Source organism: Musa acuminata, chromosome BXJ2-11 (genome assembly GCF_036884655.1).
Source record: "Musa acuminata AAA Group cultivar baxijiao chromosome BXJ2-11, Cavendish_Baxijiao_AAA, whole genome shotgun sequence".
NCBI classification, from domain to species: domain Eukaryota; kingdom Viridiplantae; phylum Streptophyta; class Magnoliopsida; order Zingiberales; family Musaceae; genus Musa; species Musa acuminata.
In genome coordinates this window covers 7,280,589-7,306,581 of record NC_088348.1, presented here as the reverse complement: position 1 = coordinate 7,306,581, position 25,993 = coordinate 7,280,589, and the positions used below count along the sequence as shown (strand labels likewise).

Genomic DNA, 25,993 nt, shown 5'->3' with positions numbered 1-25,993 from the left:
AAGAAAGAGATAAGAAAATTACACATATATATATATATATATATATATATATATCATTGTGGCTGATCATTAATATAATAATATTTAAAATTCTAATTTACATTAATATGATTTCAAATATATTATTATATATTGTATATTTTTCGCATCAAATTCGGTCATTGATTTGTTGCGTCAAAATTGATACGATCTGATCTATGTTACCATCTTCGAGATTAAAGATTCGAACTCGATAATTGTGTTGTAACATATTGAATTAGAGAGAAACCTAAAGGAGAGTCACTTAATATGATTAGAGACTTCAACTGTATGAATTTAATTTAAGGGTAACATTCTTCGAATCAAGTTTGATTCAGATGATATTTATCATTTTGATTTAGTGCTGATGTGACAAATGTCGAGCTGGAGAACATTCACAGAATCAATATTATATTAATATTAAAATAGTAAATAGGAATCTAAATAATATAAGTTTTGCTATCAATAACCATAGTATTTATCAACTAAACTAATTGACATCTTTTAAACCATATAAAAAAAATTGTAATTAACTCAGGAGATTAAATGTGATATTTTGTATGATGATTATTCTTTAAAAAAATTAACCACGATGATTATGGAGATTATTATGAGAAAACAGTAAAATTCTTTCATTAGGTTACTACGCTCCCTAGCAATTATCTTGAAGTTCATTATTTTTTTGGGTTCAAAATGGCGGTAAAATAAGCAAACAGCAAACCTTGCATTCACTGGTTCATGATCAACAACACATCTCAATCTACTTGTTAGAGGTCAACAATAATAAGGTCAACGCAACTTTGTTGGTCAACAAAATGCATGGTCAAGATCAACATAGACAATTATGAAAACATGACTTTGCAGTATCTCTGATGCTTTTTCTTCTTGACAAATCTCATCGTGTTTCTATCGCATCCTGATTTTTTTTTTCATCAGATTATCTTTACATCGATATATCAAAAGTCAAATAAATAAATATTTATTTTATTAATATATATATATTATAAATACTTATTATAATTTATTTATTTATAAAAAATATAAGTCAAAATTTGTCCTTTTATTAAAAAACTCAGCTCAAAATAAATCGAAACCATAGAAGAAAGTCTACTTTATACTAGAATCCGATCTAATACTATTGGAAGGTTGCTCTAAAAATTAAAAATAAAATAAAAATATTTTAACAATACTAAATAAGAATTTTTAGAATAAATACATGATCAAATACCCGAATGAACACTCTCCTGATAACGGACGAAGAGTTTGTGTTCTCTCAAGAATATATAGAGACAAACTCATATTATGCTCTCAATAACGGATAGAGCTGTGTATCTCACCTGTCAAAGTGAGGGCATGTTCTTCCCATAGTGGATAAAGGAATTGTTCAACTATCTATATTATTATTTTATACTGGTCATGTTTATATTTATATAGATATGAAATAATACATTGAAACATCTTTTTCGAATATTATTAATGTTAAATAATATCAAGTAGTCCTCAACTAACTTTAATATTAATTTAATCGATTTAATTGAACTTGATTTAACTATAACATAACTGAATCGATCTTAATCCTCATTTAACCCGTTTTAAATTATCCTATACTGATATAATTTGGATTAGATTGGATTCAATCTAGGTTAAACAAATTTAAATAAATGAAACTGATTTGGAATCATCTTGAATCGATCTAAACTGACCTAATTTAATTTGGTTCAATTATTGTTTAGGTCTGAATCAAACAAAACAAAATAAGGGCAATGAGTTAAACTGTATAATACTTAGCAATGTTGTTGGACTAACTCATATACTAGTCATATGCATTTTATATAACTGGGTATGCACCACAGGAAGCTAGCCCATAGCTCATGTGCATTGTACATAACTACTCATGTTAGATTGAGTCGAACATATTTTAATTATAACATCATAGAAAATTATAGCATCTCAACCTAAATCCTCACCGATTCTCTCAATATTGAATTATAGTATCATGGAACTATAATCAAATATCTAATCATTATTAAAACATAATAAATAGCAACAAACTAGACAGATAAAATTGTATAAATCTACTGAAAATCACATATAAAATTACATAAGGAAGAAAATAATACTTTAATCAACTATTATATAAATATATTGAAAATCACATATTGTAAAATTTTTAAAAACTATGTATAGTATAAATAATTATAATATATTTTAATCTTAAAATAAAAATTTTAATGTAAAAAAATCTAGAAACTGTATATAGTATGAATAATTGTAACATATTTTAATTTAATAAATTTTAGATATTTAAAAGAATAGAAGAAAATATCAGAAATTACATATATCATAAATAATTATAACATCTTTTAATACAAAAAATAAAAATTCTAAATATTAAAAAAAATAAAAAATAAATAAAAAAAATTTTATCAAGAAAGACAATAAATCTATCTCTTCTCAGCAGCATGAAATTCCTTGTTTCTTCTATTATTAAGTAGAAGGAGGTGAATCCTTTAAATTTTTATTTTTTAAATTTATTTAATATTTATTTTTTTTTATTTAATTTATTAAAAAATAATATCACCTTATTGAATAATTTTTTTCTAAATTTTATTAACAAAAAATACATATACCTAAATTAAGAATTTGATTACAGTTTTTCCTTGCTAAATGACAAGCAAAGAGACTGTTGTTGGTTCACAATCTCTTGGACTGTGATGTTCTGTTTCTTCCCTCAGTTACGCAAGCCCAGTAAAAAAAGAGAGAAAGAAAGAGGAAAGATAGGAGAAATGGCTCCAAATCGTTCATCGGCTGATCACTTCCTCAGCAAGACATCATAAGAGAATGAACTGATATATTATTACTCACTAAACAGAACAGTTACACTGGTGTTTCAGTGGCTGAGTTATAGGGTGTTATTCTTAAGAGAACATAAGCCTAAATCTGCATGCAATCAGCTCTAACATAACTCTGCACTGCTCATGCAATCAGCCTATAACTTTCAGCCATTAGCGAAATCCTTCTCCGTGGAGTCAATTAATTTCTCCCCCATGATGATGCTGGATTGGCCTCTTATTCATGGAAATAATACATAAAATAGCTGTTGGATGACATGAAAGAATTTGTGTAGAGAAGAAGAGAGGAACAATGAAATGGAGGAGGACAAATGTGATGTCGAAGCTATGTTCAGCTACTTTGCTGCTGGAATGTGAGTGCCCACAAAACCAAAACCCATCAAGAAGAATGAGAGAGAGAGAGGAAAAATGAATATGAAGTACTGGTTTGATCTGTAGATGAAGTTGTAGCATGCACATATCAAGAGGACTACTGCCATTCCCAGCTCCAAGAAAAGAAACCTGTGAGCAACAAGAGAAGTAGTGCAAGACTGCAAGTTAAGCATGAGTCTCGTCGCAAAGAAAAAAATTGAGTTCATGGTAATGATGCTGCCATCAGAATTACCTTTGCCAGAACTTATTTGAACTTCTCTTGGCAGCTGTTGAAACTTGTTTGGTCTTTAATGCTTTCCCTAATTTCTCTGTGACGACCCACTCATTCACTCTCCCTGCTTCAAATAGACCGATGAAGACAGCCTTGCATCGATGCAAGGACATGACGTTCTCGAAAAATATCCAGATGATAATGAGATGTAAAGACCTGTAAAAATTGAACCACTTCAGGATGAAGAGAGGAAGCGACCATTCGGCCATGGCTCAGTAAAGATGAACTTATGGCTGGTATCAAACCTTGGAGTTCCAATTGAATTGAGGATGGTGATGACTGTTGGGATATAGAACACCCCCCATTTTGGGATTGTTACTTCGGGGAAAAAGGAAGACAATGGAATGATGATGCAGTAGAAGAAGAAGGTCACATTGTGGGATATAATTCGTCTTGCAAAGAAGAAGTTGTAGAGCAGAAATAGTTTCTTCAGCAAAGACACCTTCTGCAGAAAGCCACATAAAGCAAATGAGAAATCATACACTTTGGACATCGCTAAGCTAAATATGTGAGAATCTCGCTGCAATTTGTTCATACGATTGTATGATAATTACTCATAGTAAGAAAAGACAGATACACAATCATGGCACTCGTCATCCATTTATGATCAGTAGATTGAGCTGACCTTTGCCATTATAATATCTATTGTCATTTTCTTGAACAAATTTGCAGGTCCACAGGACCAACGATGTTGCTGATACCGATACGCCTTATAACTGCTTGGTAGTTCACTTTTAACCTGGCAAACACATATACAGAAACATGTTAATCACTAACGATTCAATGTTATTCACAGCTTACCTTCTGAAGAAAATATGTTTTAGCGATTGGAAGATCCGCAAATTCTACTGATACTTTGTTTTCGCCTCCTAAATATTATTTGTCTTGTGTTATAAACTTAGTATTGCATGAATGTGAAAATTCAATCAAGATTCAGAGATTTTGTAATTTACAAGAGCCTAATAGAACTTCATTTAACCAATTATGTTATGCCATATCCTAAATCAGTAACTTTGTGCATTTTGTGTGCATTGTCAATTCATCCTCTTGAAATCCAATTCAGAATGTGATTTTTCATTCTTGAAAGCAGCCAAGAAAACATATACACAAACCTTAAGGTCTCCAAGATACACAAATTTCCAGCCTTGAAGAGATGCTCTAACTGCTAAGTCCATGTCCTCCACAGTAGTTCGCTCTTTCCAGCCTTCAGCTTCATTAATAGCTTGGATTCTCCAAACACCGGCAGTTCCTAATGCAAAAGAAATCAGTAAATCATGACTATCACTCGTTACTCTTCTTCTACCGCAAGAACAAAAACAAAACTCACCATTAAATCCAAAAAATGCCATGGTTGATGAACCCGACTGTTGCTCCATTTTGAAATGGTAGTTCAGTGACATCTCTTGTATCCTTGTCATTATGCATTCATTGGCATTCACTGCATAGAATCAGAGGTCAACTTGTCTGACAAAATCCAATGTTGCAGGAGCAATGAAAAGAGTTCAGTGTTGCATTAAACTCAGTGAAATGCGATGATATAGTTGGTGCAAATGAGAGTCTTTCTTTTTCCGTGTCAGTATGCTCTAAAACCATGGAAAATAAGCCAATCAAGCTGTCGAGAGTGAATTCTGCATCTTAGGAATAGCATCGAAAGAGAGAAAAACCGAGTTGGACAAAAGTGAAAGAAAAGTGCATGCCAATGTTGATATCATTGAGAGTTTATAAACAATTTATATGTTACATTTACTATCCAATTTCGCTGTCGATGCACAAAAGCTAAGAAGATGCCAATGCTGATAAGTAAACTTACCAAACTTCCAACGTGCTTGAACAAGAGCAATGTCGGGATTGTGCACGAGGAAAGGGATGGTTCTCAAAAGGAAATCGGTTGGGGGCTCATGATCTGCATCAAATATTGCCACATAGTCGCATTTCTTCACATAGTCAAGATCCATTGCTTCTTTCATAGCTCCAGCTTTATATCCATTTCTGTTGTCCCTTGATATGTAGTGTATTCTTCTTCCCTTGTTGGACCACTTCTGGCATTCCTCTTGCACCAGTTCCTGCACACTAATACATATCATGTCATGATCTTAATGTAGAACTCCTTATGATTCAGCCACAGCAGGTGATCAGAAAGAATGAATTGATGGCATGTTGTTTTATAAGACAACACAGAATGAGAAGACCCATTTTTCATGATACATCATATAAATAACCTTCAACCTCATGGAAGTACTTAAAAAGTGTAAAATTCAAAGTAGATATCATAATGATCTCGCATATGCATCTGTGGTTAGCTCACGGTCTCAAATTAACCATGATTCAAAGAGCAGGAAAGCTGACCCTAATTGATAGGTCTGTTGAATCATCAAGGACTTGTATTATGAGTCTGTCATGCGGCCATGCCAGTTTGCACACTGCTCCAATTGAGATCTGGTAAACCTGCATAATTCAGCTTGTGCTTTATCAGAAAGCTCAAAAAAGTATAAAAATGTCAATCAGAATGTGGAAAAACTGACAGTATAAGTAAAAATTAAAGAATTAATGTTAGATAGAGTATCTCCTTTTCCTTTTCTATTCTGATACAGTGATACTTAATGATGGGCATTGTTTGTCTTATGTTCTGAGAAATATAGTATTCTTTTATATGAACCCAATCTCTCAAGCGTTTCTTTTTCCGATTGACCTTGACTAGACCAATGTACGACCTCTCTCTCTCTCTCTCTCTATTTTTTTCTGCACTGCAATCATACACATCTATAGTGGAAGCAATTGATATATCTCCATCACCAGTGTGAATCATGTGCACAAAACAACAATCTGCGGAGTGCAGGCGGTGCCCATGTGCTCTGGTCGACATCCTGCCCATACGACTGGGTAAAGGATTAAACTTTCAATGGAAGATAGGCCAAAGGATAGAAGTCTTAGATGGCCTACAACCACCAACCCTGCTCTTCTCCCTTACTGTGAAATGTTCTCCAGCAAACTGCAACATCATCAGCTGTAGCAAATGTGCTTAAATGAATGTGTCGTGTGATTGGAAGACTTAGTACTCTCATGAAGCTCACTCAGTAATGAGAACTTGTTTCTTACTGTCATCGAGAAGAATTATAGGTCGACTAGGTCCTTTATGACCTGGCCTGTCAGGAAGGTACTACATGTGGGGTAAAGATCTGTGAAGAAAGCCAATATACTGATATAAAATGGAAGAGATCAGATCCAGATGAGACGGGGCAAAGTCATGTTCAGATTACATATATTAATGTCAGACAACATTTGGCCACCATGGTGGGGCAAAGAAGGATCCACCAGTGACCAAGCAATGTGCCTTCTCATTATAGTGTTTGAGGTGCACCAGTAAGTTCCTTGCGATAGCCGACACAGCTTCCTTTCTCCTTTCTTTTGAACAAAGCAACAGTTCATACTGTAAGCCACTTGGTCAACTACTTCCACTGCAAGCAGCCATTTCTCAAATCTGATATGGCAATCGGTGCCCAGTTGTCTTATGATTTAGGTTCGATAATTGACCTAAAAACCTAAGAGAGAAAAATTGTGTGTTTTACAGTCCTACTGCTATAGATCGCACAGATTCCATTAATTATGGACTCAGAGGTCTTCACACCATTTGCAGAGCATGGACAGTTGTTCTGCACCATCCATCACATTGATGGTGGCGGTGTACTATATACGACAGCATCAGCTCATGGGTCACGCGTGTGCAAACCAAAAGCATCCATGATCCACCACCGATCATGTCGGAGGAGGAGCCACTTTAAAGCACTGGGTCAGCCCTGAGATTATCCCGGGGTGATGTGACCTCTCACATGCGTGGGCTCCATTCGACAAGTGGCACCACCCAGTGTGCATCACAGCCCACACCTACAGTATCGTATCTGCAAGGAACTTGCAACAACACACAAATTGTGGCTCGTGTCTCTGTGTGTGCTTGAGAGAGAGAGAGAGATGATGATGATGAGTAGCTTGGGTCGGGAGAAGACTTACCTCTCGCTCGTTGAACATGGGGATCTGGACAAGGACCATGGGGTGGGAGAGAGAGCCTAGCTCCAGATCCTGCGACAGAGGCGCCCATTTGTAGATCTTCTCCGGCGTGCGCCGGAAAACCTTCACGTAGAGGGCGACGATGGCCATGAACAGCTTCTCGATGACCAGCATCACCGACATGGTCAAGCACAGGACGACGGCCACCTTCAGCAGCGGCACCAGCACCCCCACTCTTACCACCTCGCACACGGCGGCGACCCGGCTCAGCGCTTCGGCCGTCGACAGGGAAGAGAGGAGGTCGTAGGCTCGGTCGATGTAGCGAACCACACTGGTAGAGACACTGCCTGCATTGCAAACACCAGTGTTGTGTGAACCTACTGAAATGTGCCTAAGAGTAAAGTAGCTTTCACAAAGTTTGGCCAAGCTGGGGGAGGTGCTTATAGTACCTTCCATGACCCTGACCTCCTCCTCCTCCTCCTCCTCCTCCTCTCTCTCTCTCTCTCTCTCCCTCTCCCCTACTCTGCCAAGTCTTGAGTGGAGATGACAGATAGTCGGGTTATAGCAGGTTCTTTCTTAAATATAACCAGAGCAACTGTACAGATCAGTGGACATTTGAGAGAGAGAGAGAGAGAGAGAGAGAGAGAGAGAGAGAGAGAGAGGTGGCATGTATTTGTTCTTGGCCAATGGGACCATATCTACTGGTGACAATGCCCAATACCAGCAGAGAGATACGCTGAGGTATTGTGGCCTCAAAAAAGGAGTTCTTCGAGAAACTCTACTTGAGTGGAAGTCATTCTCCAGAGAAGCAAGAGAAAGGTTTAATTGGGTGGTGGGCAAAAATGCCATGGGATCCACGTTGCAGGACTTTCTACCTACTCATTTTGCAGGTTTCTTTCCCACAAGTAATGTGTCTGTGTGGCTGCATGTCTGTTGGCCTTTAGGTGGATAAAATAGCTGCTCAGTGGCTGTGCTTCTAATTATTCTCATTTCCTGTAGTCAACCATCTGCAAAGTTGACATGCCTTTTTTTTCTTGTTCTAAGCAGTAAAATGCCATTAGATGGCATGTGATAAGTTCCAAGGTTAAAATTCTCCTCAAGTTGGCTTGTAATAAATGCTGCTTTTGCATGTTCAGCATGTGCCTGCCTCTTTTTTTAAACCATATAATATCTATCATATCTCAACGATCACAGCTGGTGACATATTTAAGATTTATCATGTCATAACATACACTCCATGTAACTGACATACTATTAATAATATATATGAGTACGTTGATGTGTTTCATGTGTTGATATGTTGATACGACTTAATATATATCGTAATGATAATTTATTGTTATATCGATACAAATCGATAAGATAAATCATGAACATATTCCTAAAGTTTCTTATTCCCTTATTCGTATTATATTAATAGTTGCTATCCCCAAATTCTATATAACAGCGAAAGTAATTTTTTTTACAATGAAGATTTTTTTAACTATAGAGGAAAGACTAAAAGAAGAATCCATAGGCGAACACAAATAATTAAATAATTTATGTGAATCAACACTTTTTACTTGTGTTTGAACCAAGGATAATAAAATTCTTCGATATATAGCATTATACTAAGACACAACTTTGGGTATACATTCTTCTCGTAAAAATTGGAAGAATTTCTCCTGATTTTTCTTTCAAAATGTAAGAATATTCAAAGCATTTTCTAATTTTTTAATAAATTTTAAAAATATATGAGATATTTATAGAATGATCAAATCTTAATTATAATTTGTTTTGAAATCTTTTCATACTAAGATTCCATAACCTTCGAGGAATCCAAAAATATTCATGAAATCCGAGCAGGTAGGACGAAACATTATTTTGATGTTCTGTAGATCTGTAAATGAATTGGTGATGACATGCAGGTCATAATCATCACTGGTTATGGTGGCAATATCATGTGAATGTTTTGATGGGCTGATGAAGGTCTATTTGGTTGCAATCAAATCTTCCCTCAGCATTCCCCAATTATCCTTGGCACATCAGCATCAGCTCTTCTGAGCAACTCTGTGCAGGCGGGCAACCACACCCCTCCCTCCGAGCTCTGTTAGGGCAGAAGAGCAAAGGCACAGACCAACGGTGGCCGCCTAAATGTCCAAAAAGCTTTACTGAGTTGTCTCCAAAGGACAGGTTGGCCTGCAAGCCTTCAAGTCAAGAAAATGATAAATTAGAATCCTCACTCAAGGCTGTGTTCCCATCTGAAGCTCCATCACAGGGATGAAGACAAGAAGACATGTGGAACGTACCGAAGAAAAAGAAGGTCACTGGCAAGTAGAAACAAGGTGGCAGGGCACCCACCACGCACTCCAATAATTGGAGGGGCTTTTACCAGCTTGGTGAATGGTAACCACATGATATCTCTTCACACCAGTGAAGGTATCCTCCCAAAGACTTACCTCACCCTACATGGTTATCTCAAAAGATGACATCTCCGATATGGAAATTAAGAGAACCTCATATCATATTCATGGAGTCGATTAGGATGAGAAAGCGTTTAGGACATCGACTTGGGGAGACAAATTCTTATTCTTCCTCATTCCAAGACTTTAAAAGCTCAGATTCATGGAGTCAATCCGTATGAGAAAGTGTTAAGTACATCAACTCGGGGAGACAAAAGTCTTATTCTTCCCTTTATTCATTTATAAAGCTGTTAAGAAAGAATGACGAAATTCGCAACACGTGAAGCACATGTCTCTCGTCAACGAAGGATGCATTGTATTATTATATTTATATAGTTCATAGTTCATACTATAGCAGTCAGATTCCATTCTCATCATATGATGATCACCATGCAAACGATAGTTGAGGTGAGTCACAAATAAGACGAGGATCTTTATTGGCTTAATTATTTGTTGGACCCACCATGTTGAATTATTCATGATCAGGACCGATGAGATGGAACCTGCTGCTAACTTCGTCTCGTTCATGTCACACTCACCTTGTCCGTGTCCGATTGTCATGAATACTCTTTTTGTATCATTTCAACAGCAATAAATAATAAAAAAGATGACCCGAAGTCAAGTCATAACTCTTTTTTATTTATATGTTCGTCAGGAATTACAGACGCTGCAATTCCTTCTGGATTCCATGAGCGCATGATTGAAAGTGAAATGCTATGAACTTATATGGTTGTCAAGAATCAATATCTTATAAATCGAAGTGCTCAAAATTCGAGAATAGTAGTAACACACCCATTGATCCTTCTCAGATCGCACATCGGTACACGGAGATGTGAACGAACGTTCGATGTCACCGGCTTCTACTGAGCTCGATTGCGACTCACGGCATCTCATTATCACATTGAATCTTCATTCTCAGTGCCGATAGAAAGAATGGTGGACGACTCGAGCAGCAGATGGACTGGAGGTGACTTGCTGTAGACTTACTACAGGAAGCTGAGGTGTTTAACGGGGGATGTAGGCGCATGCAAGAGATCTTTATCACATGAATGCCTGGCGTAATTACGTCCCTACTGCTGTGACACATCATAGAACCCCTACATCATCTTGTCGGCTGTGACAAAGTATCAATCATGCAGATGTAATTGACGGGTCTGATAAGGCGAACAACTTCAATCCGTTCGCTTGGCAGATGAACAGTATAATCGATTTACTTTGATCAAGCGAATCACATGTAGAAGAATAGCTGTTCATTTTGGAGACTTTATTTTCTTCAAAGAAACAATAATAGTCTACACACATGATCAACTTAATAATCCTGAAACAAACTAAGGTCAAGATGTGCACCACATGAAACTTCTATTCATCCACTTCTTCCCCCTCATTATCATAATTCTTTACTCAAATCAATAGCATTTCAATACTTCCAATTTGTAAATAATCAAGATGTGTATCACACGCGTAAGTTCCTTCAGACATCAGCCGCAAGAAGACACAGATGAGACCGTTGTCCGCGATATAAGAACAATAATGCACGATGGCGGTAAGCTGCTCATCTACACCTCATACATATGTGTTACATTGCATCCGACGCACTAAGCGTACTGCTACTGCCTCTCCACGTTGGCTACAGGGAAGACCGAAGGTGAAAGTTCACGCACGTAGGATGCATGATTTGCATATATTTATTTATATATGTTAACCAGACATAATTTTCCACGTGTAAATAATCAAGATGTGAATCACATGCAGGAGTTCCTTCAGATACAGCCACGAAAGAGGGGACAGATGGGACCGTTGGCCACAATTTAAGACCAATAATGCACAATGGGGATAAGCTGCTCATGTACACCTCGTGCATACGTTCCATTGCATCCGAGGCACAAGCGTACTGCTGCTGGACCTCCACAGTAGCAACAGGGAAGACCGATGGTGCAAATTCATGCACGTAGGATGCATGATTGCACCAGTTTTGGATCACTAGAAGTGGTCCTCCGAACTCGCGTGAATTTGATGGATGCGTGGCCTGGGCCATAGTTCTTGTCTCCTGTTTGGTGCGATCGAAGCGGGTTGGTAGAATTCTATGTTCTTAATTTTGTTCTTTCTTTTCGTTCTATATTTTAGGGTTCTTGTCATTCATTTCTCCGTGATTTTTCGTCGAACGCTGGATATTCCTGTGGGTGAAAGGGATTGAATGGTAGCTAACGAGCTTTTATTGAGCCTTGTTTTGTAGTTGCACATTTATGTCTTTAGGTCCCCACGAGAATATATTCAGGCAATATTTAGTCCCTTTCGACTTAAAAACTTATTCTTTTTATCATGGCAAATTCTCATAAAAAAAACCCCTCTTATTTTTATTTTTTTTCTCAATTAGTTTATATTATTTTTTTTTTTATAAAATATTTTTTATTTTTTTTTAATTTTTATCCTTAACCTTCATCTTCGGTTTATCGCATCTCCCCCTCGTCACTTGTTGCATTCATTGGTCGATTACCCTATGTTGGAAAACCTTATGCCGTGGTCGAAGTGTTAGCATGACTTGTCCGATCCCGAATGCATAGAGTTGCCTATACGACGGCTTGAACAAAGGAGATCGATGTCAGGTTAGGTCGAGACAACGATCTCTCCCTCGGTGGGTTGCTATATATACATATATATACATATATACATATATATAGAGGTACTCCGGTGGATAATATTGTGCTACATTATGCATCAACATGACCAAAGATTGAACATAAGTCGATCACCAGGAAAATTCTATTAATGGTTCTCCTAATTCTAACGTTAGGCCATTCCTTCTCGTTTCACTGGACATCATTAGGTCATATTACTTGTGGTCTATAAATTTACATCAATTTGAACTTAGCAGGGTCACAATTTTGTCTTGTGAATCTATTAATATTTACTATATTAGTGTTACGATGAGAGAAGAAATTAAAATAGACTTAATTTTTTTATTTAAACATATTAAAAAAGACTCAAATACTCCTAATTTTGTTAATAATATGATTTTTTAAATTTTACAAAGCTCAAGAGCAATAAAAATCTATATAAAATTCCAACCCAAATAATTAGAAATTTATATCTTCGTTGCTGTCATTTAAGACCAAACTCCTCATTTAAGCCTATGTTTTGCTTATTTAAGACTACGGTATTCCTTTTTGCCCATATTGGTTCATATGCATATGCGTAACTGAAGGTAAAAGACTCTTATATCTAACCAAACAATTGAACTCAGAAAGTAAAAGTAGAAGAAGACACCTGAATTCACTCTGAGAAGGAATCAAACATCTCGACGGACGACGTACAGAGCTTCGGGACCAATGCATGCTGCCGCGGATTCCTTGTCGACGTCGCCACCTCCACCACATCGTCGTCCCCGCCTTCCTTTCCCTTCCCCTCCAATTTCTCCATCCGTCCTTCCGCCCTCCCCCTCTTCGCGCGCCGGACCGTCGGGCTTGTCCTCCATTTCTTCTTCCGCGGGCTCGTCGCCTTCGGCAGGCCGGGGGATCCCTGCAAGGTCTTGCGACCCACGAAGAGGAAGGGTTTCTGGCCCTAAAAACGTGAAAACACATTTAGAACGGCCGGCTTTTCGGCCCATAGTCTAACGGCACACAGATATGCCCATTCTTCACCCACATATATCTTCTAATCCTTTTGCATATAGCCCGCTTTAAGATAGTAGAGTACATATGGCATATGTTCCTCCACACGCTCATCCACAAAAACACTATATTGTCACTATCTTTCAAGGCCTCATCCTAATAGATTACTAAGAATCCTCTAGTGACGCACTTAAAAACCATGAGTGATGAGGATAGTAATTATGATAAGACTCGACTGATGTCAGCAGACGCCTCATGCCTCGATCGACGTGACTGTACTCGGTCAAACGAACCGGAACACCGACCGAGGCGCATTAACGCATACTCAGGCTCGATTCTTCACGCCACGCTAACGCCAATGTCAGACGCTACCAGCCTGCCTCCTACAGGCGGGCACATCAAACAACAGTAAGCTTCATATAAATACCCTCTCGTTCATCAGAGAGGGGGGGGGGAGGGAGAGACACAAAACACTTCTTCATCCGAAACCCCCTCCACATCTGCTAACTTGATCGTTGGAGGGGTCGGGCTAAGCACCCCGGCCCGACCTTTGTGCAGGTGCAAAGCCGAAGGTCCCTGCTGGACGAGCAAGCGAGGAGTTCCTGCCCGGAGGAGGCGGCTACACCATCCCGATCGGACGCCACACATGACCACCTCAGCGGGCTCGAGTAACGCCCCAGGGAGATCCCCATCGTCCGGACCCGAACCGAGCCACGTCGGCCCCGAGGCCATGGCTCAAGGTTGTTTCCCACAACATTTTGGCGCTAGAAGGAGGGCCGCAATGTCGGGTGATCACCCGAGCGACTCAGATGAGCCCACGACCGAGAGGTCACACCCGACCGAAGCCTCGGGGGAACATCCCTCGTGCGGAGGCCATTGTGACGAACACCCCGCCACGACCTCCGAACGATATTGGCAAATATTCAATGACCCGAGCTGTTTCTCTCGGCCGTTGACTGCCGAGCCCACCTCAGGGTGACTCCCCACCTTTGTCATATCCCTCGGCCGTAGATTGCCGAGCCCCCCTTAGGGCGGCCTCTCGGCCCGAGTCCACCTCAGCGTGACCTGCCCGCCTGAGTCGTGTCCCTCGGCCTTCGCCATATCCCTCGGCCGTAGACTACCGAGCCCCCCATAGGGCGACCTACCACCCGAGCCACACCCCTCGGCCATGTTGCCTGAGACCACGCCTACGCGACCTGTCCGCCCGCGTCGTTCTCCTCGGTCGCGTGATGCCCGAGACCACACTTGTGCGGCCTGCCTGCGTCGTGCTCCTCGGCCGCATGATGCCCGAGACCACACCTGCGCTGCCTGCCCGCCTGCGTTGTGCTCCTCGGTCGTATGCTCCTCGAGACACACCTGCGCGGCCAGCCCGCCTGCGTCGTGCTCCTCGGCTCCATGCTCCCCGAGACACACCTACGCGGCCAGCCCGCCTACGTCGTGCTCCTTGGCTCCTCGGCCCCATGACCCGAGACACGCCTACAGCCCGCCTTCGTTGTGCTCCTCGGCTCCATGCTCCCGAGACACACCTACGCGGCCAGCCCGCCTGTATCATGCTCCTCGGCTCCATGCTCCATGCTCCCGAGGCACACTTGCGCAGCCAGCCCGCTTACGTCGTGCTCCTCAGCTCCATGCTCCCCGAGACACACCTGCGCGGCCAGCCTGCCTGCGTCGTGCTCCTCGGCTCCATGTTCCCCAAGACACACTTGCGCGGCCAGCCCACCTACGTCGTGCTCCTCGGCTCCATGCTCCCCGAGACACACTTGCGTGGCCAGCCCGCCTGTGTCGAGCTCCTCGGCTCCTCGGCCCTATGCTGCCCGAGACACACCTGCGCGGCCAGCCCGCCTTTGTTGTGCTCCTCGGCTCCATGCTCCCTCAGACCGCGCCCTCGCGGCCAGCCCGTCTGAAAGCTAAAGCCATGTCTCGGACTCCCGTTACAACGACCGACGCATAGCTTCTTTCCGGGGAGGAATATGATGAGGATAGTAATTATGATAAGACTCGGCTGATGTCAGCCGACGCCTCACGCCTCGATCGACGCGACTGCACTCAGTCAAACCAATCGAAACACCGACCGAGGCGCATTAACGCCTACTCAGGCTCGGTTCTTCACGCCACGCCAACGCCCATGTCAGACGCTACCAGCCTGCCTCCTACAGGCGGGCACATCAAACAACAATAAGCTTCCCTATAAATATCCTCTCGTTCATTAGAGAGGGGGGGGGGGGGGGGGGGGGGAGGGAGAGATACAAAACACTTCTTCATCTGAAACCCCCTCCACATCTGCTAACTTGATCGTCGGAGGGGTCGGGTCGAGCACCCCGGCCCGACCTTTGTGCAGGTGAGAACCCGAAGGTCCCCGCCGAACGAGCAGGCGAGGAGTTCCTGCCCGGAGGAGGCGACTACACCATCCCGATCGGACGTCGCACCCGACCACCTCAGCGGGCTCGAGTAATACCCCAGGTAGATCCCCGTCGTCCGGACCCGAACCGAGCCGCGTCGGCCCCGAGGACACGGCTCAAGGTTGTTTCCCACGACAACGAGAGATTCATCCATCAGTTCGACCAATGCCAGAAATCTAGCTACAGTTCTGAGCTCGATAACTCTTTCTCGTCAGTATTATAGATTCGATGCCAATCATCCTTTCTTAAAGAAAGGGACAGGATGACGACAGGATCATTAAGAGGCAACGATGTTAATGGAGAGAAGTGAGGCACACATAATTATCCTCGTAATGGAGAAGGATTGAGGGTGTTGCAGCAGCAAAGTTTGACCTCCAATGATTATGTGCAGCCCATGCAACAGGTAGATAAACTAATCTTGCAATCATAGAATAATCATCCGCATGAGAATGTGATTGCATTTCCATCTCTGCACTTATCCACCTACATAATTAAGACAAAAAAAAATGATGACCACAACCAAAAACCCACATAAACTATTCACGTAGAAAAAACTCACGTGGTTAGAGGAGATTATATATAGGAAGATATTCCAACTTGATTAGATCGCGTCATGTCTGCTCTCCGGACAATGCATGAATCAAGAGAGTCGAATTAGCACATGAAGAAAACACTGCGATAGAAATGGATTGCTTCAAACTATCTTGATGATATCTCTGGAGAACTGGAGAAAAGCACCTTATGATACTGTAAAGGAAGGTTCCTAAAAGATTAGTTATATATCTAACAAGGCATCGGTGTTCTTTTCATAATTAAATGTAAATCTAAAAATAATGAATGCAAGATAGATATACTATCCTTAATATCAAATTCTTTCTCATGCGAAATTAAATTATGGGTTTCTCTTAAGTCAATCGTAAACACAAATATTCTTTCTACATCATATTTTTCTTATTATTTCTTTCTTTTACTCTACATAGATATGTCATAGAAAAATATAAGAGCTATATGTCACATTCTCTTGCCAACAAGACATTTATAGAATAATCGAATCCTTATTGGACTTTCTTCTCCTCTCTTCAAACAATTCGAATACTATGGAAACTATAAAAAATACTCCCAGTCAACACATCCAAATCCACTGAAGCATATTTCTAAAAAGTATCCTTGTCAGCATCATCTAACGACACCACGTTAATGGGACAAAAGTTGCGTATCATCAGCCGCCTACTCACATTGGCTCGTTGGCGTCATTCACCTTCATGCGTCCAAGGCAAATAAAGATGACATCCATTTAGAAACCCCAGTATTCTTATATTTATATAATGTTTTAGTTGATATTAACGCCATTTAGTATTTTAATTTTAACTGATGATCGAATGATAATTAGTCATAATGATTTATATGTAATTTTTGAACATATAAATCGGACCTTCTATTCTATCAATTCGATTCGACTTGGGATCAAACCGTAGTCGCCTCGTACTTTCGATGTCAACATTTTCGCATCGTGACCGTCCGATCGAGAATTCAGATTCGTGTCGATTATGATTGACGTAACAGACGCGTGTGCGACGACGGCAGAGTGGTGGACTTATCCGGCGCGCCCATGATGTTAAACGTGTTCGCCCACCACCACCACCCTCTCATTATATATTCGCTTGCAGCGCTCGCCAAACACCCACCGACTCCGTCCCGTCTCGCTTACGTGGGCAACTCGGCGAGCATGTTCTCGGGGCAGCAGCTAGCGGGGGTCCCGCGGCCGTGGACGCGGGCGGAGGACAAGCTCTTCGAGACGGCGCTGGTGGTGTACTCGGAGGGCACCCCGGACCGGTGGTCAGCCATCGCGGAGCAGCTACCGGGGCGGAGCGCCGCCGAGGCGTGGGAGCGCTACCAGGCGCTGGTCCATGACTGCGACATGATCGAGCGGGGGATGGTGGAGCTCCCCGAGTGCTGGGGCGAGTACGAAGACGGCGGGGATCTCGACGGCTCGGACGGCGGGGCGGAAGGCAACCAGCAGACCGCCAGGACCAGGAGGGAGGAGCGTAAGCGCGGTGTCCCCTGGACCGAGGAGGAACACCGGTGAGCACATCTACCTGCTGAACACGGAAATGGGCTCAACCTAAAGCCCGCATTACTGGTTTGTGGTGTAGGTTGTTCTTGGAAGGACTGAGCAAGTACGGAAAGGGAGACTGGAGGAACATCTCGAGGTGGGCGGTGAAGACGAGGACGCCGACGCAGGTCGCCAGCCACGCGCAGAAGTTCTTCATCCGGCAGAGCCAGAACGCGGGCAAGAGCCGGGAGACCAAAAGGAAGAGCATCCATGACATCACCTGTCCTTCTCCAAGTAGCAGCATGTCTTGCCTGAAATAGAAGTAGATTGTACAGGCTTCTTCTTCATCGTGTATGAATGACGGACAGTATGTCGTGCAAGTGGATTAGCAAAAGACGTTCGTATTCCTCCGTCGGTGGCGGCGGTGCTCACGATCTACATGCAGTGTACGAGTCTCGCCCTTGCGCTTTGGATGAGAGACGAGCTTTCCACTTGGAGCGGTCGGTTTTCGTTTCTGTTCTCGTTTGGTTACAACTGGCTGCTCGGTGGCTCACGCACGTGTCCAAGGGATTCGGTTTGGCGCATAGGTGGCGAGTCGACGCATGATGACTGTCGGCCCTAGTGTTGCACACGTGCAGGATTGCGCCGTTGGCTAGTTTAGGTTCATGCATGGTCATCGCCCGTAGATCGAGATGGTGCTCGTATGCCGAGTCACCCCTGGAAGTTCCTCATCGGTGCGGGCCCTGCTCGCTGTGGACTTCACGTTGGCTTGACTCGGCACGTCAAATTGGGGATGTTGGGAATAATACTCTTTATCAATCGTACGACGAACATTTTTCGATCGATCGCTTAAAAGATCTTTATCTGTTCGTTTTATCTTGAATATTTATTTTTTTTGAGTTGTTTTATTCATTATTCATTTCGATTTTATTTTCTTTGTTCGATAAAGAGTCGAATACTCTTTATTGATCTTGTAGACCACATTAATTTGGAAGATAAGGTTAGTCGAAGGACAAAGATGTCAAAGCATGGAAACAATCCCTCGGTACTTAAGATTTATTTATTCTATAAATAATTTAATATTTATTATTCTATAAAATATATAATTAGTATGACATAGAGGAAAAACATTCTAAGTGCTCATATATTTTCGATATTAGATTTAGAGAGGTACACGTGAAAATATTTATAAGAAATTTCAAGCTTATATTTAGATTGAAAAAGATGGAATTTTAATCTTATGTTTGTATCCAAGTCTTTTTCTATCCAACAAAGCCTCAATTTAGTACATGCAATCCTTTCTCAATTTGCCTTGAATAATACTTTATCAAATTCCATGGCACAAATTATTAAATTTGAAGGTATGTCTTAGTCTTTACTTGGAAACTATAAAAAAAAATTCCATTATTTTTTTCTTCAATAAAGATTCCATGCACCAATCATAGTTAATGAATGCAACATAGAAGGTGATTAAAGGGATTTAGAGGGAGAACTTCTCTTAATAAAGTTACTTTAATTATATTTATGTAAACATTTTCTACATGACTGACTATTCTTGAAGACCATTTTACCTTTATTTTTTCACTTAATATTCCTTCCATAGGGGGGATTCAAGTGACAAAAGAAGTAAGAATAAGAAAAGTTTTTTTTGAAGGATTTTACAAAAAAAAAAAAGCTCTTTTACGTGTGTTATTATAGGATAATTTTTTTAAAAAAAATATTTTTGGTATTTTGAAAAATTTCATACGATTATATAAACCATCCCATGCCACCCTACTAACCAACGCCATCTTCAGCGTGCTTTGAGATGGGCACAGAAGTGTGATTACCACCATCAAGATTCGCACCATCACGGAACAAGCCTTTCGTCCGTGCTGCGTTGTGATGGGCGTCGAGGCGTGATTATCATCATCAGGATTCGCGCTAGCATGAATCATCTTTCCTCCGTGCTGCGTTGAGATTCGCGTCGAGGTGTGATTATTATCATCAAGATTCGCGCTAGCATGAATCATCTTTCCTCCGTGCCGCGTTAAGATGCGCGTCGAGGTGTGATTATTACCATAATCAATATTCGCGCTAGAATGAACCCAGTTTTCCTCCGCGCTGCGTTGAGATGGGCGTCGAGGTGTGATTGTCATCATCAAGATTCGCGCTAGCATTAACCCATCTTTGCTCCGTGCTGTGTTGAGATGCGTGTCGAGGTGTGCTTATCATCATCAAGATTCGTAGTAGCATGGAATGGGAGAATTTTCGCCTCGGTTATAATGTAATAATTATCTTTTCACAAAAGAGACCTTCCCACTTTTAACGCCTATCCCCCGACGAGCCATCGGAGGTTGACTCTCCAGTGGCTAAAGAAGGGCGTTTCCTTTGCCAAAAAATCCTAACAAGGCGACCTCGACGAGAGAGAGATGGCGATCCTCTACGCGGTGGTGGCGAGGGGAACGGTGGTGCTCGCCGAGTTCGCGGCCGTGACCGGCAACGTCGGTGCCCTCGCGCGCCGTATCCTGGAGAAGCTGCCGCCGGACTCCGATTCCAGGCTCTGCTTCTCCCAGGATCGATACATCTTCCACGTCCTCAGGTCTGATGGGATCACCTTCCTGTGCATGGCCAACGAGACCTTCGGGAGTGAGTTCAAGGCTCATGTTCTCGCATTTCCTTTATATCATCCATATGTTTGTGTGATTTTGAGACTTGGTTAGAAAATTGGTGTTTCTTGATGATCTCTTTCTGTTTGAGATATAGGGGTGTGGGGTATTTAGGGTTATAATCTGTTTGCTGGGTCCTATTTTTATTGCAAGTAATAAGAATCTTGTTCTTTTGTTCATAACCTTAGATTACTGATCATGAAACCGAATGGTTGATGCTCAACGAGTATATCGCAGTTATATTCAACTGTAAGAACTAATGGAAGAAAGAAGGAAATTATTGTAGTATTTGATTCATGATAACTCCATGCAGGCTTAAGGTATTTATAATTTCTTTGTTATTCTTACTGGGGAGGGGTAGGAGATTAGGTTTTTAATGTTAGTGGGATTAGGGCATGCTTATATATATAGTCATTTATTTTAGCTAAAATTATGGTAACGTCAGCTTGTTAGATGGGTTTTTTTTATGTTGTTTGGCAGTTTGGCTGAGTGCATGATTGGAAGTTTTGAAGCAGCCAATAGAAAACCCTTCTTATATTTAACTTTTTTTCAGTACATATTAGGACATGTTGCAAATATGTGAATAAGTGCATAAAGGTGTATCCCAAATTGTAGTTAATAAGATTAGTTTTCATACAAACATTTTAACATTGAAATGGGATAGGAAAGGTCTTTTCCTTTCCCAATAATTATACTGCCCTGTTGTTGGTGGACGGTCTTTTGATCCTTCCTGATGGTAGAATTCTCTTTTTGCTTGAGGGCTGGCTGTGTTGATTTTTAAATAATTCAATGCTATTTTGTATGGGAGATTGGACTTGACATTTGCATTCCACAGATTCTGTCAGACAATGGTTCTTTGTTTAATCTTCCTACTCTGTCTTTTGATTTTTCACCATTGGTCTTTATTTCCTCTCATTTTTTGTCATGGTTTGGTTTGGACCTGACCCTGTAACTGTCTTATTCCTCAGCCAAGCAGTCCAAGATGTTGACTTGGTCAGCCAAATTCAGGTGTTGTTGGACCCTGTTGAGGGCTGCTTTGCGCAGCTGGTCCTGTCTCTAGTAGTATGTATTCGTAGTCGTACACTGTTAGCAGCAGTGTATCTAAGTTGGCCAAGATCTTAACCCATTAATAATGAATACATGAGGCGTGCTAGTTATTTGTTGCTATTTATCATAATATATAACTACACATTCTAACACTACAAACAAATTCCAAGCTTTGTCATATAAAAGTATTTAATTTTGCAATTGCTAACTCCGTGATTTTTTTTTTCATGATTTGATATATTGGTGTATTCTTATCATATCATATTACTACCAATGTCTGTATCCATGCTTCATATCCATAGATTCCACGGTGAGAAGGATAAATTAATGAAACTTTGATCAGACCTGGGTAGAGAGTACAGTTGTCCTTTTCTTCTTAACGAGTTACTTAGAGATGTTTATTTTAGCAATGATTTCTGGGTGTTTATAGTTTATACATAAAGCAGTTGAACTTTGTGTTTTATGTGTCAAAATTTATTTTCAGTTACTCTGTCATTTATGTTCTGCCTTTATGTTCTATCATCTCTGGATTTTGTTTCGACTAGACGGTGTTCATCTGCTTTTCTGTAGGGCGGGTTCCTTTTCTATATTTGGAGGACATTCACATGAGATTCATGAAGAATTATGGCAGAGTTGCCCATTCTGCACTAGCTTATGCAATGAATGATGAGTTCTCCAGAGTGTTACATCAGCAGATGGAATTCTTCTCAAGCAACCCAAGTGCAGACACACTTAACCGTGTGCGAGGTGAAGTTAGTGAGGCAAGTTTTGAAGATTTATTTATAATATATTGTTTTCTTAAAAAGTGGTAGCTGGCCGATTACTGTTCCGATGATTAATGCTATTTATGTTCCCTTTAAAATGTTAATCTTGTTATTAGGTGCACGGACATAAGACTACGTGATAGCTGATAGTTGATGGATAACTAAACAAATGTAATGTGATCCCTTTCTGTTGCAGAAAAACACTCAGTTTCAATTTTTAAATGGTTAATTACTTAAACATAAAGGGGTTTTATCCTGTGATTCTTATTTTAAGAAGTCCTTAATGCTCTTTTGTTATCCTCTCACCTTTTGTTTTTCCTTCCTATTCAAAATTTCTGTGCATAATAAACATGACTACAATGAATCCATCATTTGTAATTTTGTCTTTGGAATTGTATGAGCTTTGGAACATATTCTCTTAGTGGCATGGTTGTTGCATAATATTTCATGTTAAACATTGATTGAAAGTTTAAATCTGGCTCTTTCAACTAGAATGATTTAATTGACTTCGTTCGCTACAGCTAAGCTCTTTCGTATGACTCAAGAAAAAGTGAGTATGATGGTATTTGATGTGAGATTGGTAATTGACATATTTTTTACTTTATGTTTGTTTTGTTGAAGTTGCTATCGGCATTTAATTCATCTGTTATTTTATAAAGCATTGGTGTTTGATAGTATCAAGTTGCTCTCAAGAGATACTATAGTCTTGCCGTAAGTACAGGGATTTGGGGCTTGATGTCACATTAGTTTATGTAGACATATAATGAATTTATCTGTTATTTTTTAAGGAATTCTGTATTATCTTGCATTAGTTTTGTCCATTTTCTTACAAATCATTTCTCATTTTTATACTATCCTCAACTTTTAGTTGATCCTCTTTTGTGATATGTGCTAGTCAAATTTATGACACTTCAAAAAATTGCAGATACACACTATCATGGTGGACAATATTGATAAGATATTGGACCGAGGTGATCGTATTTCACTTCTCGTTGACAAAACTGCTACAATGCAAGACAGTGCTTTTCATTTTAGAAAGCAATCTAGGCGACTCCGGCGTGCTCTGTGGATGAAAAATGCCAAGCTTTTGTAAGTGTCTAATATTCAATTTGAGCCCTATGCTTGAACTATTTCACACGTTTACATTTTTTTCTTAACAATTATGAGGACTTTATAACCTGACAACCAAGTTTTGTTTCTTGTGTGGTTAATATGTCTAAACTTATTGGTGGTGGTGATGATGCCAATAAAATTGTGTTAATTGAATTTATTTCACTAAATAAATAACTGAAAAAATGTCTATTTCTCTCAGTTTTATTACGGACTAGGCCTTCACTTGATGTCAACCTGTGATTGGTAATTTCACTGATTAATAGATCCAGATGATCTGATTGTTGAAAATAATTTGAGTTCTTTTCGTTTCTCCTATGGTTATTGTTACTGCAGCATAAGAAGTTGAAGGAGTGTAAAAGCTACTGTTGCATAACAGTTACTGTTGGTAATTTCACTACATTTTTGTCTCTCAGGTTTGTTAAAAATGACTCACTGACTTGTGTCGTATAATTGTGTCAGAGAACAAAGATGTAAAAGTTGATTGAAGCTTCATCTTGCTCAAAATCTTTTGTAAGAAAATGCAGAATTAACAATATTGACTTAGTTTGCAGTTTCCTTGGATAATTAGGATATAATTAAGGTGAGCAAATGAAAGTATATTTGAGATTTCTTCTGAATGATTTAGAATCAGTGCCCTTTGTGCATATAGCATTTGAGTTTTTCTTGAAAATGAATGAGTAGTCGAAGGCTCAAAATGTGGATCTATGATCTGGAAGTATTGATTAGTTGATTCTGTTTCTCCATATAGGTTGTGGTGATTTTGCCATTCACAAAATCTGAATGCACATAATCACCACTTAAAATCTAGAAAGCTGGTGTGATGCATTGCCCAGTCAGGATTATTAAGAATAGAAGGTCATATGATAGTTTTGTAAACTAGCGTTTATAATTTCCTTTGGTTGTTGAAATATGTCCTTATGAAACTGTGTTGTTCAGGTTTAATTTCATGTGTTTAGGAAACAAAGTGTTAATACTTTACATTTGGTTGCTGAAATATGTCCATATGAAACTATTTTGGTCAGGTTTTCTTTTCATCTTTAGGAAACGAAGTCAGAGCTTAAGGTCTTTATCATGTCGTTTGACACTAGCAATTGGGGTTTGGATTTAACATTATGATTCTGTACATCCATACTGAATATTATTAACTTTGATACTCTAGAGAGACATTATTTCATGAGGCAGTGAAAGGTCAGATGGATTGACTGGTCAAGTGGTGGATTCCTGGATGGCACCATTCTTATAATCTTGTCTTGTGAGTATAGTTATATTCCGTGGAAACTGTTAATTGAGAGTTGTGGTGCCTAGGTTTAAATTGTGAGTAGGGCTGTGTGCTGGTTTTTGACCAGCACATTGTACTAGAGGCCTTAACAAGTCCATGGATTTGTGTTATATACTAGTGTTGGATTAGTTCGTTGCGTAAGGGTTGATGCCCCTCAAGTAATGGCTTATGTACTGCATTAATGGTAAGTCAAAATTCAAGACTGTTCTTCCACCAATAGCCAAATATTTATGGTGTTGGTCTCTATGGTTTTGCTAGCATAAAGTTCTGAAGATGGCTGACCGGATCAAGAGGTAACATCTGTATGACTAGATCACGTAATCGAGATGGGACCAGAGCATATGTTTGCTTATTATGTATTTACAAGCTTTAAACTGTTTTCCATTCACAAGCATTTTATTGCTGCTGCCCATTGGGTTTCTGTAGGTTAATTTTGTAGACTTGGTCAATGTTCCACTCTAATGATACCAACTGTTTGTCCGTTGGTGGCACTGCAGAGCTGTGTTGACAGTTGCAATTGCTCTGTTGCTGTACGTAATAATAGCAGCCTGCTGTGGCGGCATCACTCTTCCATCATGCAGATCAAGATAAGTTGTTATTAAACTTCGTTGAGGTGTGCTTTGTGCATTTTCTTGCCTGTGCGATGAAAGCTCCATTAAGCCTGCGTGATGCAGAATTTCTAAATGCTGGACTCCGCCGACTGCATAAGAGCTCTCCCTATACTGCATGGTTTGTTCACTGTAGATTCTTGATTTCTGGTGTGACTCTAAGGTAATTAAGGTAGCATTATATATGGAGTTAATTTGTATCGTCTTCTTGATTTCTAGCTGTGAAATTTTTATATCTTGGGGAATTTTCGCCCTTTGCCATGTTTGGTTTGCTTGGTGATAGTACAGAACTTCAAATGACAAAAGAAAAGAGAACAATTAATTTAGAATTAATAATTCTTTAAAATAATAAAGGATCATTAAACTTTTGTTATTTATTTCTAACAAAATCATTATGTACAAATTTGGTGATTCTCCCTCTCTCCCTCTCTCAGCGCACGCAAGCTCTTGCAAAATAGGGTGGGAAGTAATTTGGTGGCATAGTTTACCTCTATGAAATTTTAAACATGTCATTGATA

At 40.1% G+C, this 25,993-nt stretch overlaps 3 protein-coding genes across 3 annotated transcripts; 2 read left to right on the top strand and 1 right to left on the bottom strand.

Annotated features, from left to right (window-relative positions):
- Window positions 1-2,852: 2,852 nt before the first annotated feature.
- Window positions 2,853-8,147, bottom strand: LOC135626154 (probable glucomannan 4-beta-mannosyltransferase 11). The gene is made up of 10 exons (XM_065131254.1): window positions 7,965-8,147; window positions 7,519-7,862; window positions 5,860-5,958; window positions 5,324-5,576; window positions 4,841-4,951; window positions 4,626-4,762; window positions 4,139-4,252; window positions 3,759-3,958; window positions 3,475-3,669; window positions 2,853-3,371 (listed from the first exon to the last, which is right to left on the bottom strand). Exons 1-10 carry the CDS (start codon window positions 7,969-7,971, stop codon window positions 3,206-3,208), a joined length of 1,626 nt encoding a protein of 541 aa, XP_064987326.1. The 5' UTR covers window positions 7,972-8,147; the 3' UTR covers window positions 2,853-3,205.
- Window positions 8,148-17,653: 9,506 nt separating this feature from the next.
- Window positions 17,654-18,386, top strand: LOC135626933 (transcription factor DIVARICATA-like). The gene is made up of 2 exons (XM_065132767.1): window positions 17,654-18,045; window positions 18,117-18,386. Exons 1-2 carry the CDS (start codon window positions 17,690-17,692, stop codon window positions 18,334-18,336), a joined length of 576 nt encoding a protein of 191 aa, XP_064988839.1. The 5' UTR covers window positions 17,654-17,689; the 3' UTR covers window positions 18,337-18,386.
- Window positions 18,387-20,316: 1,930 nt separating this feature from the next.
- LOC135627914 (vesicle-associated membrane protein 714-like) lies at window positions 20,317-25,720 on the top strand. Its single transcript, XM_065134372.1, has 4 exons — window positions 20,317-20,644; window positions 22,282-22,472; window positions 23,401-23,564; window positions 25,365-25,720. Exons 1-4 carry the CDS (start codon window positions 20,428-20,430, stop codon window positions 25,456-25,458), a joined length of 666 nt encoding a protein of 221 aa, XP_064990444.1. The 5' UTR covers window positions 20,317-20,427; the 3' UTR covers window positions 25,459-25,720.
- The last annotated feature ends 273 nt before the right edge of the window (window positions 25,721-25,993 follow it).